We start from the raw sequence: 19,411 nt of genomic DNA on the forward strand, positions 1-19,411 counted from the left end.
GATTTATAATTTACAGTAGTCTGTTGTGTTGTTAATTCAAACTATTCTGGTATCTGTTATCATCATTCAAAGGAAAACTGGACGGGTTTGAATAATTCAATCGCGCAAAGAAAACACGAAAACATGTAATGCTTTCATCATCATGGTAGAAAAAGAAAATGTGGTTGTGTTTAATACCTTCGCAAGAGATATTTATATTCTGAATCATTTTGTAATGTTTACATTTGCATGTTTTACTTACCACAGACATTTGCAATGTACGAATGTCGTAATCAGCAAATGCATCTGTATCAAGCAATCTAACAGCAACACTGCCAAATGTACTTATGTCTCCTTCCTCCTCCGGCCAATACAATTCACACTTATGCTGTAAAATAGTACCAAGACTGTGCCTCAATAGTTACATGTAAACATGCACAGGTAGTTGCTGCAGGATATGTAAGAGTGTTTAACTTCATGACAAAAGTAAGATTCCATTCAATTACAAAACACAAGACATATTTAGCATACATTATGTTGCGCTAAACTTAGTTACATTAAATTCCCAAACATGTCCACTCTCATGTTTTAAAATATGAAATATTATATATTTTGCTGAAAGATTCATCTAAATGTAGTAGATTATTAAACTTTCCTGAGGAGTAAGGAGTAATAAAGACGTTCTAGTCTCGGATTCGGCCAATGAGGGTATGTGTGAAAACTTGCCAGTGGCTTCTCGTGGGTCGGTGGCTCTTTCTGAAGTTTTCTCGGTTTCTTCCTCCACCATTTATACTGGCCGCCATATATAGTCTATGTTGTGCTGAAAAATGGCGTTAAACTCTACAACAACAACAAGTAATAAGCACAGAATAAATGCAAGATGTCAAGAAAAAAGTTAAGATCGATATTGTAAAACACGTTAAAAGTAAAACATTGTACAACCCTCTTAAAATAAAATGTGTTGGGACGAAATGAAGACAATACAAAATTCGAATTGTATCCGATATTATTACAAATATATTTAATACATTGAGTTGAAAAGAATAATGCTTTATTTTTTCACTAATTCTACCATGCTTTGTCACAGTTTCACAAAAGGTACATCAACAAATATAGACACGATTAGGTCAAGAAGGTTGTTTATTTATTTACTTAAAGCATACAGATTGTCAGGCTATTAACGGTGTCTTCAGTTCTTCAAAAATGTTGCTGTGTCGGGATTTAACAATTTTTGTCAGCGCATGATAAGGTATAGATAGAACCCATGAAAATCCCGACAAGAACCACTGCCCCACAGGAAGCTGCTGTTAAGCTTTCTGACATACCCACATTGACCAGGCCCGAGACTTAAACCCATATTCAAAAATGAACATTCAAGATTACAACTATATATGCACCAGCGATAATAACACAAGCCTTCGTTGCATTATAAGTTTGCTAGATGTATTAACTTATCAATTTCTTTTTAATTCATTTAATTATTTAGTTTTACAAAGACTTGAAACTCATATAACGCATCTTTTAATTTCTTACTTATTGTGTGCTTGTCTAGGGGTTATTTATTGCTTTAGTCTTTTGCACAGTGTTCGTACAAGTCTAGTTGTTATATGTGTAATTCGCAAATAATAAATAGTCTGTTCATATCGTTTAAACAAATAAACAACCACATGTATAAGTGAGGAGTAAATACAATTACCACTTCCATTTGCAACAATGAGTTTAAAATTTTTAATCATGTGTTAGTAATCAATTAATGTGTGACAAACGTTTTATTTTACAAGTTAAAGGCGTTCTATCTGATATCAAAGTTAGAGTACTTGATTGCACATTTCTGCTACAATTAATCGCTCACCACATTGAATGTCTTCTTAACAATTTTATTTGCAAATAATGCATATCCATCTCAAAAAATTAAACAAAGAAACAAATGTACAACAATAAAGGGATGTATTCTCCACGTTTTTAATAATTATGCTTATTTGATGATGATGATAAGGATTCAATGTATTGTTTAAATCTGTGACTGTATCAAGAGCTATGTGATGTCGTCTCTGGGATGGCACCAATATACAGAGCCATCCTTGTATGGGTTTTATTAAATATCAAATAAATAAATTAAACAAAGAAACAAAATAAAGCGATGAAGGGATTTGTTGTCTGCGTTTTCAGTGATTATGCTTATTTGTCAGATAATTTCCTATATCCCTAATTTAGTACCTTTCAATATATCTGAACTGAGGATTTTCAGCAGATAATCGTTGTCGCAAAAACTGATTTTTTATTAGGAAAGAAGTAGATGTGTGAAGAGAAAGAGAAAGATACAAGACGTCGATAAAGGGTATCTTACAGAGCTCATTACAGTGTCGGGTAAATAAAATCAATATGTAAATAACATTTTCATATTAAGATGTCACAGGTGGGTTCTCTCTCACTCTCTCTCTCTCTCTCTCTCTCTCTCGGTTGTGGTTTCAATACAGGTATTATGAATTAATTAATGATCACTACTATGTTTCATAGAAATTAAAATGCAATATACAGCCTCGCCAGTTTATTTGCATATATATAACGTTAGCATATAATTAAACTTTGGGCAATTACCGATTAGAACGTACGTACATTTTGGTAATATATATTCCTTTACTTCGTGCTCTGTGAATGGAAAGCAACAAGCTCTTTCCTGACCATAAAATGTCACTGTGATACATTATTGTCTTTTATTTTTTCAATTATATTTTTACCAAAAGAGTTAATCCACTTGCATTAACTAATAGTGTGGATGTCTCGGAGGCTATGGTGCCACACGGTTTCTGTAACATCTACCCATAATGACCATAGAAGGCTAAGCTATCTTTGCACTATTTACCAGAATTTACTTAATGATCTGACACATTCTGACCAAATCACAAAGTATTTGCGATCTCAGCTAGATTATTCATTTTGAACACGCACCTGAAAAAATAGATATATATGTAAAATATAAAAGCATACATCGACTATTTATACATTTACACCCATGTATCCATCTACCTCCATATTTCCACTATTTTACTATATGAGCGTCTGTCTGTATGTCTGACATTAATTTCCAAGTCCATATATCAATATAAAGATCCTTGTTTCATGAACAAATTTTACAATGCCATTCTTCATAATTAAAACCATAATCACACATACTTATTATTCTATCCTGATTATGAACACGTGCTACACAAAGGGTAATAACCGTACAACTTTGTAGTGTAAACAAAAATTCTTCATTCATTGGCATTGGGACTGTTCAGACTCTAGCCTTGTTGAATAGAAAAGTTTGTACACTTTTGCTTAACTTTTATATTGTTTTTGCGCTGCATTTCTTAGGGATTTCGTTAAAAAAGAATAGAACAAAACATAATTTCATCGACCCAGGCTCATACGTTAAGAACAGATACAATGCAGAATGTACCAAATGTTAAAAATAAAGACAATTGATTTCAGTAGGAATAGTAGTTAAACAGTTTTTTGGCCGGATGGTTTAAGAGGAAATATTTTCGGACAAACTGCGCCCGCCGATCTCGGCTGGCAGGACGAGTATAGCCGCAATACGTGAATTAAGAGTATAAGAGTAGTGAATGGGGACACTGTAGGGTCTATGGGACTTACCATTAAAAACACCCCTGGGACACTATAGGGTCTATGTAAATTTAACATGGACAAAACCTCTGGGACACTATAGGGTCTATGGGAATTAACATGGACAAAAACCCCTGGGACTGTATAGGGTCTACGTAAATTTACCATGGACAAAAACCCCTGGGCCTGTATAGGGTCTACGTAAATTTAACATGGAGAAAAAAACCTGGGCCTGTATAGGGTCTATGAGGAATTAGCATTACAGACCTTCTTGGGCCGGTATAGGGTCTATGTAAATTTAATATTAACACCATTTGCCTGTATAGGGTCTATGTAAATTTAACATGGACAAAAAAAACCTGGGTCTGTATAGGGTCTATGTAAAATTGAAACAGGGAGGGGTTTATATTTTTTTTTTTTAAAAATAAAAAAATAAATAATAAAAAGGGGTAGGCAATTGAAAGTCGATCTCTTTTCGAGAAATGTGCATGGCCCTGAAAAGGGCCTTTGGGTTTATATATGCCCTTAACATGAAGGTCATCTGTGACTTCTTCTTGTCCTTAGGCTTCGTTTCACTGTAGGACCGTAAATCAGGACTCTTTTGAGGCATCCTTGCCTCTCCACGTAAATCCTACGTATCCATAGGTTGCTGACGGTCCTATGGACAACTGTCCATTCGGATCGGACATACATCGGTATGTCCGTCCTGAACATCATCGTTGACACAAGGGTGGAAGATTCAACGTCAGTCCACATGCTGAGGCGACAAGAACAGGTAAATCAAGGCAGTGAACTGCGCTTATTTATAGGTAGAGGAAGGATTGAAACGGATTGAGTTCATTCACCAATCCAAACACGCGTTACAAAATTCAGTCAGCTCGCATCCAATCCGAAGAGAACAGTCTGTGACGTCACGTGGTCTATATAGATTCGCTAGCGCCTGTGTGCAGTCAATCTATGCGACAGTGATTCAACATGACGGAAACTCAGAAAACGATCCATTGGGGTGCACCAGCAGTGGAGACCACCCAAGGGAACCCGGACTTACTTTCAGAAGAGGTACATTGGGATTCTGTGGATTGTCTTACCTCGCAAGAATTTGTTCCGGAACCTTCATTACCACACGTGGAGAATTTTAGACAGAGACAGAAAGAAGAATTGGAGAAATGTATACAACGACAAAAGGAAGCGGAACAAGCTTTTCTTTTACAGCAACAACAGCAAGAAGAGGTAAGAAAAAAAACACAACAACAACAACAACAAGCAGCAGCAGAGAAACAAGAGGGTGAAAATCAAACGGTCACGGTACTGTTAGACATTTTAGCGGAGTTAAGAAGTCTGAAACAAATGTATCAGACTTCTTTATCACGACCGAAGAGAATACGACCTTCCCGTGCTAAATACGCCAAATCCTGTGACTAAGCCTACCGTACGACCCTTAGTGATTTCAACCAAATCATCATCATCAGAAGTAGCCTCGGCCGTGGCAAAGGCTTAAGGCAGTTAAAGTTGATTGCTTAAACTCACCCCTACACCAAAACCCAAAGGCCCTTTTCAGGGACACCCACTTCTCTCGAAAAGAGATAGACTTTCAATTGCCAATAACTCAAAAAAAACCACATTTTACCTCTATAGTACGTGTATATGAGTGAGTGAGTGTAGCTTCTTATTTAAAATCAAAACTCATATATAATTAATGTATTCTTTTATTAATAGTTACAATCCAATTCACAATTCACAACAGAGCACTTTAAAAAGTACATTCACTTCTTCTGTCTCACTATTTAGTCTGTCTGTTTTTTAAATTTCTTCACCGTCACAGTCTTTTCCTCCTCTTCCTCCTCACTTTCTTCCCTTCTTCTTTTCTTCTCCTGTTTCTTTTTCTTCGCCTGTCTTCTATCTTCCTCCTCTTCTTCCTCTGAAGAATCCCTCTCTTCTTCTGACTCCTCTTGTTTCTTTTTTGACAATAATAACAGGTATCTTGACTTTTGTCTCTTTTAACCCCTGTTTTTCTTTTTTGACGTTCTGGACACTCTGAAGACCAATGCCCTTTCTATTGACAGATATAGCAAGTATCTTCACTTTTATCTCGAAAAGAAGGAGAGTAGTCCGTCGGCGGGTCTCAAGAAAACTTTCTAATGACCCCTCGCAAAGCTCTGATGAAACGTTCCATCTGGGTAGTCTCTTCCATGGTTGTGCTCGGTTTGAGAGTGAAATGAATAGTGAAAGGACAAAACAAACACCCTTTTATATACGCTGGTCTGCCATGACTATAAATTAGTCCATGGTGTTTAAACTTGAGTCATTTGACGTTTTTCACTCAAGATGAAACGATCCAATTCATTGAGAAGAAAGAAGAAGAAAGTAAGAGGCAGAAACGTGATCTATCGCCTCGTACCAGGGCTGAAGTCTTGGCACAAATTCATGCCAGTGATTTTGAAGAGGACATGAGTGAACCAGAATCCGAACCCTCTAAACAAAGTTCACCACCCTCAGTCAACCCTGAAAAGTACTATTCCATTCGAGAGACGGAAAAGCGCTCCTCTAGAAAATTTAGAACCACTGCTTACAAATACACGGTGAAGTTTAAAGATTTCAAGGCTGAAGTACCGTTAGAGAAAGGAGAAGGGTTCATCACCGGGGTGTGGGATTCTTTGCTCACCACACCCAAGCGACAATGTCAACCCAAAGAAGACGATCGCTTGAGACTTTCCATACAACACGACGGTTTGAAATCCCCTGTTTGGATCGAGTTTAGCAGCCCTGCAGAATTGACTGCTTCCAAAGTCATGGACAAGATTCAACACGTACAACAATCCAATGACCAGTTTGACATCACCGATGGAAAAGCCACACTGGACATGACCCACGTCTCTCGTCCTCAAGGGACTGGCCGCAAAAAAGTCTTATTGGTGAACGACCTTCGCAGCACCAAAAAGAGTCTGGTCCGAATTCACAACCCTCAACACCAGATGTGTTTAGCCAGGGCCATCGTGGTGGGACGAACCTATGCAAACAAGAACGACACGACAGAATGGAAAAGAGCCTGGGAGAACATTCGAAACTCGGACCGAGCCAAACAACGAAGTGAAGCAGAACTCCTGTTACAACAAGCAGGCCTGTCGAAAGACACACCCAGCGGCATTCCTGAAATGAAAAAATTGCAAGATGCCCTAGCTCCATTCTACACATTGAAAGTGCACCCTCAAGAAGTGCGCGGACCTCTGTTGTTTCGAGGGAAAGACTTTAAGGATGGAAAATACATTCACGTCTATCATCACGATGACCATTTCGATACCATTACCAGTATCACCGGATTCCTGGGATACAAATATTACTGTGAGAAATGTGACCATGGTTATAATAATCGAGAGCAACACAAACATTGCGGATCGAAATGCTCAGGATGTTTGGCCTCTCAACCCTGTCTGAGCGAAGGGCAAAAACCATTGCATTGTCCTGCTTGTCTGCGCACGTTTGTCAGCCCTGCCTGTTACCAACAACATCTGAAGACACAAGGTTCACAGCAGAAATGTGCTTGTCAACTGCTGAGATTGTGCCCTACGTGTGGACTAGGCATACGTACCAACAGTGCCAAGGCACACGTATGTTCAGGAAAGAAAAAATGTTACATTTGTCACCACATCGTGGACTTGGAACACCAATGCTACGTGCAAAAATACCAACCCCCACCAGCGAAAGAGGATGGTCACAAGAAGAAAGGCAATTTCATCTCTTTTGATTTCGAATGCATGCAAGAGACCGGTATCCACATTCCTAATTTCTGCGTGGCTCATCGAGCGTGCGAGAAGTGCATTCAAGAACCTATCTTCAGTCATTGCCCTCACTGCAGCAAGATTCCTGGAGGACGTGAAAAAATATTTCGGGGACCGAACACGCTAGCCGATTTTGCCCGATGGGTCTTAGACCCCATCGACAAGACGTGGAGCCAAGAGGACATCGAATGTTACGGAGATTGTCATCGTCATGCCACGGTGATGACTCACAATTTCTCCGGATACGATGGACAGTTTCTTTTGAGATACTATATGGAACAAGGCACCGAGCGTCCTAAAGTGACTTTGAACGGAGCCAAAATCATTTTCATGCAAGTGGGACAAGTACAGTTTAAAGATTCGATGAGTTACTTGGCCATGCCTTTGAGCCGAATGCCTAAAACGTTTGGAATGACAGAAATGGCTAAAGGGTACTTTCCACACTTTTTCAATACGGAAGGCAATCAACACGCCGTTCTACCCCATTTACCTGAGGCTCACTATTACGACCCTGACAACATGCGTACCGAACAACGAGAAGCTTTCTACGCTTGATACCAGGCTCACGCCTCGGACCCTTTCGACTTTCAGGAAGAAATGTTAAAGTATTGTCGTTCCGACGTGGACATTTTACGACATTGATGAGGAAAATTTCAAGAACTGTTCATGGAACACGGAGGGGTCGATCCTTTGAAAGAAGCTTGCACCATTGCCAAAGCGTGTTCCTTAGTGTACCGGCAACGATTCATGCCTGAAAACACCGTGGCTGTTATCAGTCCTCAAACGACCAACTATGTCAAACGTCAATACTCGGTCAAAGCCCTAAGCTGCTTACATTACTTGTGCGACAAGGAAGACAAATGGATTCAGCATGCCCGCAACGGAGGTGGCGAAAAGACCATCGGAACGCATTCGGTCGATGGCTGGGACTTAGAAAACCCCAAGATCGTGTACGAGTTTAACGGTTGCTTATTTCACGGATGTTCCGTCTGTTACCCTGACCGCGACACTAAAAATCAGTTTTTACAACGAACCATGGAAGACTTGTACCAGGACACTTGTCAGCGACGCCTAAAGTTAGAACAGGAAGGATAGCAAGTGGTGGAAATGTGGGAACACGAATACGATCACGGTTTGAAAACCGATCCCGAATTTAAACGCCTCGTGGAAAGTTACCAGTTCATGGACCCGCTGAACCCGAGGGATAGTTTGTACGGAGGAAGGACCAATGCCACCTGTTTGCTGTACCAAGCCGACGAAGAGGAAGGAGAAGAAATCAAATACTTGGACGTGTGTTCGCTGTATCCCTACGTGTGCAAATATTGTCGCTTTCCTGCAGGGCACCCACAATTGTTCACGGAACACATCGACCTGAAAAACATTCGACAATACGAAGGCTTGATCAAGTGCAAAGTTTTGCCTCCCACGGACTTGTACCATCCCATCTTACCTCACCATTGTCAAAGCAAACTGATGTTTCCTTTGTGCCGTACTTGTGCCGAAACGTGCAACCAAGATCAACCTTGCCAGCACATCCAGGAAGAACGCGCCTTGAAGGGGACGTGGGTCAGCGTAGAATTGTTCAAAGCTCTGGACATGGGATATCAACTGTTAGAAGTGTACGAAATTTGTCACTTTCCCAAGACAGAACAATACCACAATGGTGACCCCACGCAGAAAGGCATTTTCGCAGACTACGTGGATGCCTTTTTGAAACTGAAACAAGAAGCCAGTGGCTATCCTTCCTGGTGTCACACTCCCGAAGACCAAAAGACATTCAAAGAGAAATACTGGGCACAAGAAGGCATTACTTTAGATCACATCGAGAAAGACGAAGGCAGGCGATCGTTTGCCAAAGAGATGTTAAATTGCTTGTGTGGTAAAATGGCACAACGTCCGTGTTTACCCAAGACGGAGTATTTGACAGAACCTTCCCGCTACTTTCAGATGATTCACGACAAAACCAAATTCATGAAACACGTGGACGTCGTTCGCGAGGATTTGATCTTGGTCAATTACGAAGAAGATCTGGACTTTGTACAAGACGACCCTTTTGGAAATGTCATCATTGCGGCTTAAGTGACAGTTCATGCTCGCTTAAAATTGTTCGAAGCTTTAGAACTGTTAGGGGAACGCGTCCTGTACTTTGACACGGACAGTTGCATTTACATCCATCACCCGAGTCCACAGCACCCTGACATCGAAGGAGACCGTTTAGGAGCCTGGACAGACGAGCATCCCGACGACAAGATTCTAAGTTTCGTCAGTGGCAGTCCAAAAAATTACGGCTACGAATACCGGGACCCACAAGGAGAAATGCACACGAAGTGTAAAGTGAAAGGATTGACTCTGAATTATCGTACCAGTCGTGTGGTCAACTTTGGGGTATTGAAAGAAGCCTTGCAATCTGGAGAAGATGAACACTTTAAAGTGACCACCTATCAACCCAACAAGATTGTACGTTTACCCACTCACCACATCGTCAGTCGACCCCTGGAAAAAGTCTATCAGATCGTGTACCAGAAGCGAGTGCGACTTCCCAATCATTTCACCTTACCGTATGGACGCGTCGGTATTGGTCTGTATATAAAAAGGAACCCTAGGCAAGATCGATAGTTCATTGTGACTACCAAGACCATGTGAACAAGATGAATACTTTCAGAGAAACACAAAACAAGTTTAAAAAGGCACACTTCAAGTGTGGGGCTTCTGAAGTGGAATGCGATTGTGAGCCTTGCGACTTTTCAACCTGTGTTAGTGACAGTACCAGAAGAACCCGTCACCCAGGACAGGACTGTCGTGGACATCCCTGAAAGACCCTTTCGGGAGGACACTTGTGTGACCTTACCCCCTATAGAACTGGTCAGAACATTACCCAAAACATGTTGTACAGACACTTGTTTTTATTCCACGTTGATGGTTATCATGTGCCTTTAATCGTTGTATTTAAGCCTTTGGCTTTTATATATTTTTGTCTTTTGTATTCATGTTTAAAACATTCAATAAACGTGTCCTTAAAGAGTATATAAACTCTCGTCTTGTTTGTTTTCGTGTCACAAGTGACATTCCTCACACTATGGTTACCTCTGCTGTCTCTGCTCCCTCTTTCTCGACTGTCAAAGTCATCGACGAAGACTTAGATCGTGCCAGTTGGGAGGCTTTGTATCTTCGCCATCCCTTTAACATGCTCATTGCTAGACCTAGCGGTTCAGGCAAAACCGAATTCGTCAAACGCTTGATCGAACATAAACATCATTTGATCGATCGTCCACCTCAACGCATCGTGTGGTGTTACAAAGAGTGGCAATCGGCGTACAGCCTCTTGCGAGAAAGTCAAGGCGATTCCATCGTGTTTGTGGAAGGCATTCCTAAAGAAGACGACGGCATCGTCTCTGACTCCCGTCTAACCCATTTGGTCATTTTCGACGACATGTTAGGAGAAGACGAAGAAGAAATTAAACTGTGGTTCACGCGCAAAGGGCATCACCGTAATGCCAGTGTCGTTTACATCACCCAGTCTCAATGCGCATTACGTGGTCTTGTTTAAAAGCCCTCGAGATAAATCGCAAGTGCAAGTCTTAGCCAAACAGTTAGGAACGCCTTGGCTGACTCAGGCGTACGACGATGCCACTCAAACTCCACACGCCTATTTACTCGTCGATTTGAAACCTACGACTCCCGAGGATTTGCGATTTCGTACCCACTTGTTTCACCACTGGTGCCAAGACGGAGGGCCTGTCCTGTGCACGTCTCCGTCCTCGACTTCATTTCACTCCCCATAAAAAATCTATAAAAACCTCAGACCCTTTTTCGTCTGTCTCACTCTCAGTGCGAACATGACGTCCCTTCAGTCGCATCTTCCCGTCAAATTGATTCGTGCCTTGTATGGCATCAGTCGAGAAAAAGATCCACAAACACGAGCTCGTGTCTTAGAAGCTAGTCTCAAAGAAGTCTTACGATGGTTCACGGTGACGGCACGTCAATTACTCCAAGGAATCATTCAGATTCCTCATCAAACCAAACGCTTTTTCGATCGAAACAAAGTCGCTTTGGTCCAACTGGCCGATCCCCGCATCGACACTCAAACCAAAAAACAAATCATTTTGAAACCTGGAGGGAGCGGTACTCTAGGAGGGGTCATCATTCGCTCACTCTTAAGATGGGATCCTAATGCCCCCAAAGTTATCCCTAAGACAAAAGTCCAACGAAGCCCCAAGAAGAAAAAGAAAAAGACCAGGTCCCCAAAGAGAAGAACTTCTCCAGTGGCGGGACCCTCCTCTTACCAGACACCACCCCGGAAAAAGAAAAGAAGCCCCCAGAAAAAGAAACAGAGAAAAAGTCCCCAGAGAAAGAAAAGTCCACAGAAGAAAACTAGTCGCAAGAGAGGCACTTCGGCCAGGACACAACCTTACACTCGCAAACCACGACCTGCCACAGCGGTGACCGCGTCTCCGGCAGCCTCAAGTTCATCCACTTCTCCGTTGATGACACCAAGAACTGAAGAGTACTTGAAGACGTTGATCACACCAAGAACTTCTCCGTTGATGACCCCAAGAACTTCCCCTGTGGCAGGACCCTCCAATTTAGCGGCAGTGGCTGCTGCTCACAAAGTACCTTCTCCCAAAATCAAAGTCCAAGAAAGATCGGGCATGTTACAAAGTTTACTGGATTTGTCCAAGCAAGAACTGGCTCGATTTAGTCCGTTGCGTACCCCTGCACGATGTGTCATGCCTGTCCTGAAGTTGATACGACGTAAAGACAATCAGTGGCAACGCGTTCCAGTATAAAAAGGTGTGAGAACAAGTCGGGGTATCAGTGTTTTGGTGCTCCTGAAGATTCAAAGATGTCACCTTCCAAAAAACATCCCTCTTCTAAACAACCCCAAGGAAAGAAAAGGAAAGGACTGCCACCACGTTTAGTCAAACATGGGGACATGTTATCTGTCCTGTCCAAAGCTTCTCCACCCCTACGAAAAAAACTCATTCAATCAGCTTCCAAAGAGGTCATCGATACCGTGTGCGAATGTTGTTTGAACGTCTTAAAAGGTACGATCCCTTTGTCCAAACACCAGAAACAATGCTTAGGCAAACATCGTCACGTTCTTCGCCAAATGGTTCAAAAGAAAATCCCCCTTCGTCAAAAGAAGAAGATGTTGGTCCAACGTGGAGGCATTTTACCCCTCTTGTTAGGCCCCTTGCTGAAAGGAGTCTTGGGAAGCATGTTGGGAGGACTGATGGGAGCAAGATAGAAAGGCCCTCGGAAGTCCCAAGATCTCAGAATCGACCCTTGACAACCCCATGGAAGGACGAAAACTAGCGTTAGTGCCATACAAACGATGGATGGAATACTATCGCTGGCAAGAACAACGCACCCCGCATTTACCTCCCAATCCCCATTTGAGCGAAATGTCCCAGTTACAACACGAATTGCAGTCCTTGATGGATCGCCAAGATTTGTCCGAAACAGAAAAATCGCAAAAGTACGGTCAACTCTTGCAACGACTACAACTCTTTCACCAGAAAGCTTTAGACGAAACAGCTCTACCCACTCTGTAAGATTTTAAGACCTTGATGAAAAGTACAGCACCATCACCAGTACCACCACCACCACTACCAGTGACCAAGACAGAAAAAGAAGAAGAAGAAGGGTTTCAAACTCCACCAGAAAAAGTACGCAAGTTAACAACACCACCTACCTCCAGAATTGGATGGATTAAAAAGATGATGACCACCCCTTCTTCATCACAAGAGAAAAAGAAAGTGAAGACAGAAGTGAAACAAGAACCGATGTCCCCTGTTCCGACATCCTCCTCTGCGACACCTATTGCTGGTCGCACACGCAAAGCATTGCAATCCAAGAAAGTACCCCAAGAGAAAAAGAGTAGTATCTTCCAAGAGTGAGTGCCTTATTAACACACAAACACAAAATGGAAAAAGTGTTTGCCAGCATTTACTACGATCCCTCCCATCCTGCAGGTTACGCAGGAGTTCAAAAATTGTATCGTGCTCCCAAAATGCGACTGAAAAGTCTCCGTTTACCTCAAGTGCAACGATGGTTACAAGAACAAGCTACCTACACTTTACCCAAACCCATTCGACGCAAGTTTGCCAGAAGTTGCACCCGAGTGGAAGGCATCGATCATCAATGGCAAGCCGATTTAGCCGATGTCTCTCATTTGGCCAGCTACAATCGTGGCTACAAATATTTGTTTTGTGTCATCGACGTCCTTTCCAAATTTGCCTGGGTCGTACCCTTGACTTCCAAATCGAGCAGGGAGTTAGTGCGAGCCCTGCAACGAGTGTTGAAACAAAGCGGTCGTCACCCTCTTCGATGGCAAACGGACAAAGGCACCGAATTTCTGAACCAAGCTTTCCAAAAAGAATTAAAGAAACGTGACATTCATTTTTTTACCACCGAGAATCCCGAAACCAAAGCCAGCATTGTGGAACGTTTTCAACGCACTTTGAAAGAACGTATGTGGAAATATTTTACGCATCACCACACTCTGAAGTACATCGACATCTTACCGCACCTGGTGCAAACGTACAACCAATCTTACCATCGAAGCATCGGACGTGCCCCGCAAGAAGTGACTCCCGAGAACGAAGTGCTGGTGTTTGAGCGCCTGTTTGGTACGTCCCCGACGAGGGCTGCCCCCCAAGAAAAGTGGAGTGTTGACCGTAGGAGATTGGGTGCGCATTGGCAAAACCAAACGCACTTTCGACAAAGGTTACTTACCTAACTGGACGACCGAATTGTTTAGTGTCACTGAACGAGTGCATGGCCGTCATCCTGCCGTCTATAAATTTGAAGACATGAACGGAGAAGTGCTCAAAGGAACGTTTTACTTACCCGAGTTACAACGTGTCGCCAAAAAAGAAGACGACGTGTACGACATCGAAAGCATTCTCGAACGCAGAACCCGTAAAGTGGGCAAACGACGTGTCAAAGAAGTCAAAGTACGTTGGAAAGGATATCCACCCAGTTTTGATTCTTGGATCGACGCTTCGCAAGTCATCGACTATAAAAGGAAGTGACCATCATGCCCTTTCACACAGACCCAGCTCTGGCGACCACTCCTTCACCCAGTTCTTCTCTGCAAGATTTACAAAAACAACCCTTGTGGGCGTGGTGTGGAGAACGTGTGCCTAAAACGCAGATCGCATTTTTCTGCCAAATCTTCGTGGTGTATTGTGTCATCGGGGCAGCCATTGCCAATTTGAGTTTGCAACAAGGAGACAAACAATTGTGGACCATTTTATTAAGCAGTTGCATCGGTTACCTGCTTCCCAATCCCTCCCTGAAATTCTCTTCGGACCGGAAGAACGGGAACCTTGTGTCCAGTGCCAGTGTCAGTCACCACTCCAATGACAACAACGACCCTATTTTGGGCGGAGACACGCCTCTGACGTCCAGTCACCCCTCGGACAACCACATAACTCTGGAATTATAAGTCACCAAAACCAATTTTACTTAACCTTACCCATTGACAGTTCCATGGTGTGTTTCCCAAGAACACGTTGTGCTGTTACACGGCCAAATTACCTCAGACCATCCCATTAGATCACGAAGCCCATTGGGAAGTGGCTTTAGTAGAAATCATTCACCCGACCCAAGTCCTCAATGTCCTTCCCAATCAAAATTTTTGTGATGTGGAAGTTCATGACGAACAATTGCAACAATACTTGGATACCTATGGCAAATATGACAAGAAAACCCCTGGCACAAAAAATCAAAAGTACACCACCTATCACTTGTTCGTTCCCCCAGGCTATTATTTTAGTGGTCAACATTTGGTGAGCACCATAGCCTCCAGGTTTAATGTCGTGTTTCTGAAAGCTTTGGAAAGTGTCAAAAAAAAGTGCCACCATGGAATACCGCAAAGCAGCTCTTCGCTTCTTGATGAAATTTGACGGGGGTAAAATCGTGTCCATTTTATTTTGTCCCGAATTGTTTGACATGGACATGAGAAAGGCCATGCTCAAGAAAAACGAATTACCAATCATTTACGACAACGAGTCTTTTAGCAAGTTATTTCGTGCCCCGGTAGAACTGAACCAAGGACTGAATTTGATGTTTGTGTACTCCGATGTGGTGGAGTATAACGTGGTGGGACACACCTCTGTGCCGTTACTGCGTGTCATTCCTTTCAAAGTGGATTCTGCCACGGTCACTGACGAGGAAGGTGGAAACACTTAACACGTTCACCGCGAATTTGTACATCCTCACTATTTGCCTGTCAGCAAGTCGTATTTGGACACGATCAACATTGCTATAAAAGGAGATCTGGGACAAAATATTCCATTCACCAAAGGAAAAGTCACGGTGAAACTCCATTTTCGAAAACGGTTCTCTCACGACTCGTAAGTAAGTCATGTATCCAGTGTACCGAGGGGTTGCTCGACAGCGAGGACACGGTTTAGGAGATATGTCAAAATCGGCTTTTCGTTCGGTGGCTCCGGTGTTGAAACCGATGGTGACACGCGGATTGCACGCCTTGAAAGATGCGGCACTGACACAAGGCAAAGAATTTCTCCAAAATGTCATCATCGACAAACAAAATCCTAAAGAAGCCTTCATGAGGGCAGGCAAACATGTCTTGCTACAAACGGGCAAAGACCTTTTGGGCCGACGAGACACACTTATAAATGCCCTGCACGCTACCGAGTCAAGCATTCAGCAAGGACAAGGCAGAAAGAGACGACGAAGAAAACACCCTTTCATCAGACTTCACACGTCTAAAGCTAGAAAGACAAAGAAAAGAAGAACCCTTCAAGACTTAAACGTTTTCGATTATTGAGAAAGAGAAAAAAATGATGCACCGAGAGTCTTGCGCCTGTTCCAAGTCGGAACTGGATCTGTTTGCCATGCCCCCCACCATGATGACCATGCAAGAATCCCAGTGGGTGGAATTTCATCCCGTCTCCTCTTTGACGGATTCCGCTTCCATCGAGTTTGAAATCAAAGGACAACCCGAAGATTACATCGATCTGAATAGCAGTTACCTGTATTTGAAAGTGAAAGTGATCAAAACGGACAACACCAATCCAGGAGGCGATGCTAGAGTAGCTCCTGTCAACAATTTCATGCATTCCTTGTTCAGCGAAGTGGACTTGTACTTGAATAACAAACTGGTCAGCAGCAGCATGGATACTTACCCATATCGTGCCTACCAGGAAAATCTCTTGACGTACGGAAAAGAAGCCAATAATACTCATCTGGATGCTTTCGGGTTATGGAAACCTGACACGTCAGGTGTAGGCACGTTTAGCGACACAGTCCTGACAGAAGATGACAATCCTCACAATGTGGGGTTTAACGACCGTCGTAAGAAAATTCTGCAAGGGCGAAGTTTAGAACTGATGGATCGTTTGCATTTGGACATGTGGTTACAAGAAAAGTATTTGCTGAACGCGGTGGATATCCGTTTGAGACTGAATCGTAGCAATGCCGCTTTCCATTTGATGGCCCATGCCAATGAATACAAAACTATCATTCAAGAAGCCCGACTTTACGTGCGTCGTGTGGAAGTGTTACCTAAAGTGGGAAACGACGTCAGTCAGACGTTGAGCAGAACGACCGCCAAGTATCCGATACTACGCGTAGAAGTGAAAACGTTCACCATTCCCGCTGGACAGCGATCCATGATCGAAGATCATCTGTTCCAAGGACAGTTACCGAAACGTTTGATTGTTGGTATCGTCAGGAATTCAGCCTTCAACGGAACCCACGATCAAAATCCTTTTGAGTTTCAACATTACAATGTGTCCAAGATCGAAGTCAGTCGCGACGGCAAGACCTTGTGTACCCGACCCTTTGAGCCCAACTTTGGTGTCGCTTAGAATCAACACCAATCACGGTATTTCGTACGACGATTATGCAGGAGGCTATGCTTTGTGGGGTTTTGATTTCACTCCAGACCAAGGCAGCGACGAGGGACATTTCCACCCTATAAAATCGGGTCAGATTCGTGTGGAACTCCAGTTTGCAAATCCACCTCCAGATCACACAGTGAACGTCATCCTGTATGCAGCATTTGACAATATCATATAAATCAACAGTTTGAGAGAAGTCATTCTAGACTATTAGAAGCCATGGAAGACTGTTATCCCTCTTTGCCTAGTGGAGAAACTTTGAAGATGGACTGTGAGGAGACCGGGGAAGAAGAATCTCAAGACAAAGACGAAGAAGTTATCATGATGAAGTCAAGATGGCCAGAACAAGAAGCCCATTTATTCTCCTGTTTTGCCAAACACTTGGTCGAAAAAATGACGGAATTGATCAAGAAAGATTGCTATGGATGTCACAACGATCATCCCAGTCAAATTCAACACGATAAATGCCTAGTGCTGAGTCAAGAAGGAAAATTGAACGAGTATCTGGACGAAGCTTGGAGTCTCATCTCGGACGAAGTCGTGTTGCATCAGTGGTATAAAGACTTGCGTGAACATTCTTGTCCACCATTAACCACTCAAGAGATCCATCGTATCGAAGCTCTCCTGAATCAGAGTGGGGAGACGAGGCGAAGAAAAGGTTATTTGTCAGACATTTTCAAGCAAAAAGTCAGGATCGAATTGATGACTTATTATTACCTGTGAAGAAGAAAAAAAACACACAAAACATGGATACCTGGGAACTTTATTACCTTTTGAACCACAGTTCGTACACGGCTTCTTGGAATCCTGTCGTCTGTGCTAAAGATGAACTCCCTCATCGTATACCTCAAGACCATCTAGCTTATGTGATCAACACGGACGACAGTCATCTGCCAGGAACACACTGGGTAGCCGTCTACTTTCCTCAAGAAGGATGTGTGGAATATTTCGATTCGTATGGATTGCCCCTTTGGAAGACGATATCATCGACTTTATGAGAAGAAATGCTCAGACCACCCAATTCAATAATGTGAAATTACAAGGCACAGATTCCTTGGTGTGTTTACAATATTGTGTGTATTTTCTGCATCATCGCAGCCTGGGCTATTCCTTAGAACATTTAGTGACTCATTTTGATCCTCGTTCTTCTTCTAGAAACGATGTGAAAGTAGATCGATGGTTTTGTGACCATTATGATTATCTTTTGTCTCAAGCTAGGAAACGTAGTGTCCATCAATGGCATAATGACTTCCAACAGTGGAAATCACAATTTCATTCACAACATTGTCAACCTTGTCCAAAATAATGTGTGAGTTGGAAAAAAAATGTTTGTCATTTGAAACAAAATGTTTGATGTTATATTGTTGGATTATTTTTAAAAATGTTATAGTTGTTTGTTAGTGTTAAGTGATTTTGAAAAAAAAAATGCTGTGTTTTGAAAAAAAAAATGCCTTTGTCTTTTGTTTGGCTATAAGAATTTTGATTCATGCTCTTTGACTTCTTACTATCCCTCTCGTGGCACTCATTGAACGTTCCGGCTCGAAAACCGTGAAGGGATGTTTTCCTTCGCGTCCGCGCTTTGACTTTAAAAACCGGGGCAGTTTCCAGTCTAACCATCCATTGCCGACTCATCCTCCTACGAAGATGTGCTCCAAACTAGCTAAGCTAAACGAAGCCTACGTAAATTTGCACAGGGTCAGACACAGTCTGATACCGAAGCCAGAAGAGATAGAGAATGTGAGAATTTTAAAAGTCACTGAAGACCTGATAGAAGAGCTCTTCAGAGAAGAAGTGAACAGGGAGAAAGAAGAATGGACATAGAAGTACAGGCTTCAGAAACAGCAGAGAGAGCAGCAACAGCAGCAGCAGCAGCAGCAACAACCTGAACCTGACAGAGGCTTTGTCGATTGTCGTATCGACACCAAAGAATTCTTCTTCTCTTTCCGAAGAAGCAGACCTATCGCCAGAAAGTCTATCGTCAGAGGACATCGCATTCTTAGAAACTAAATGATTGCCATAGCAAACAAAAAAAAAACAGCCCTTTTCAGGGCTACCCAATACTCTAGAAAAGAAATAGTAATCCATTTGCCAATGTGTGTATGTAGAGTAGTGTGAATATAAACACTGACTCTTTTGTGGTGTGAGTGTATGTGTTTGTGTATATGATTGTGT

At 42.5% G+C, this 19,411-nt stretch overlaps 1 protein-coding gene across 1 annotated transcript in view; it reads right to left on the reverse strand.

The window, feature by feature from the left end:
* LOC149798456 (receptor-type tyrosine-protein phosphatase kappa-like) overlaps positions 1 to 19,411 on the reverse strand; it is a 45,119-nt gene that overhangs the window by 17,519 nt on the left and 8,189 nt on the right. Inside the window, exon 8 of the mRNA XM_089960875.1 lies at positions 242 to 367. Coding sequence (XP_089817001.1) covers positions 242 to 367 — 126 coding nt within the window. The remainder of the gene's footprint in view (positions 1 to 241; positions 368 to 19,411) is intronic.

The sequence above is a fragment of the Sinohyriopsis cumingii genome, chromosome 6, assembly GCF_028554795.1.
Source record: "Sinohyriopsis cumingii isolate HCF-2022 chromosome 6, ASM2855479v2, whole genome shotgun sequence".
In the NCBI taxonomy this organism is placed as follows: domain Eukaryota; kingdom Metazoa; phylum Mollusca; class Bivalvia; order Unionida; family Unionidae; genus Sinohyriopsis; species Sinohyriopsis cumingii.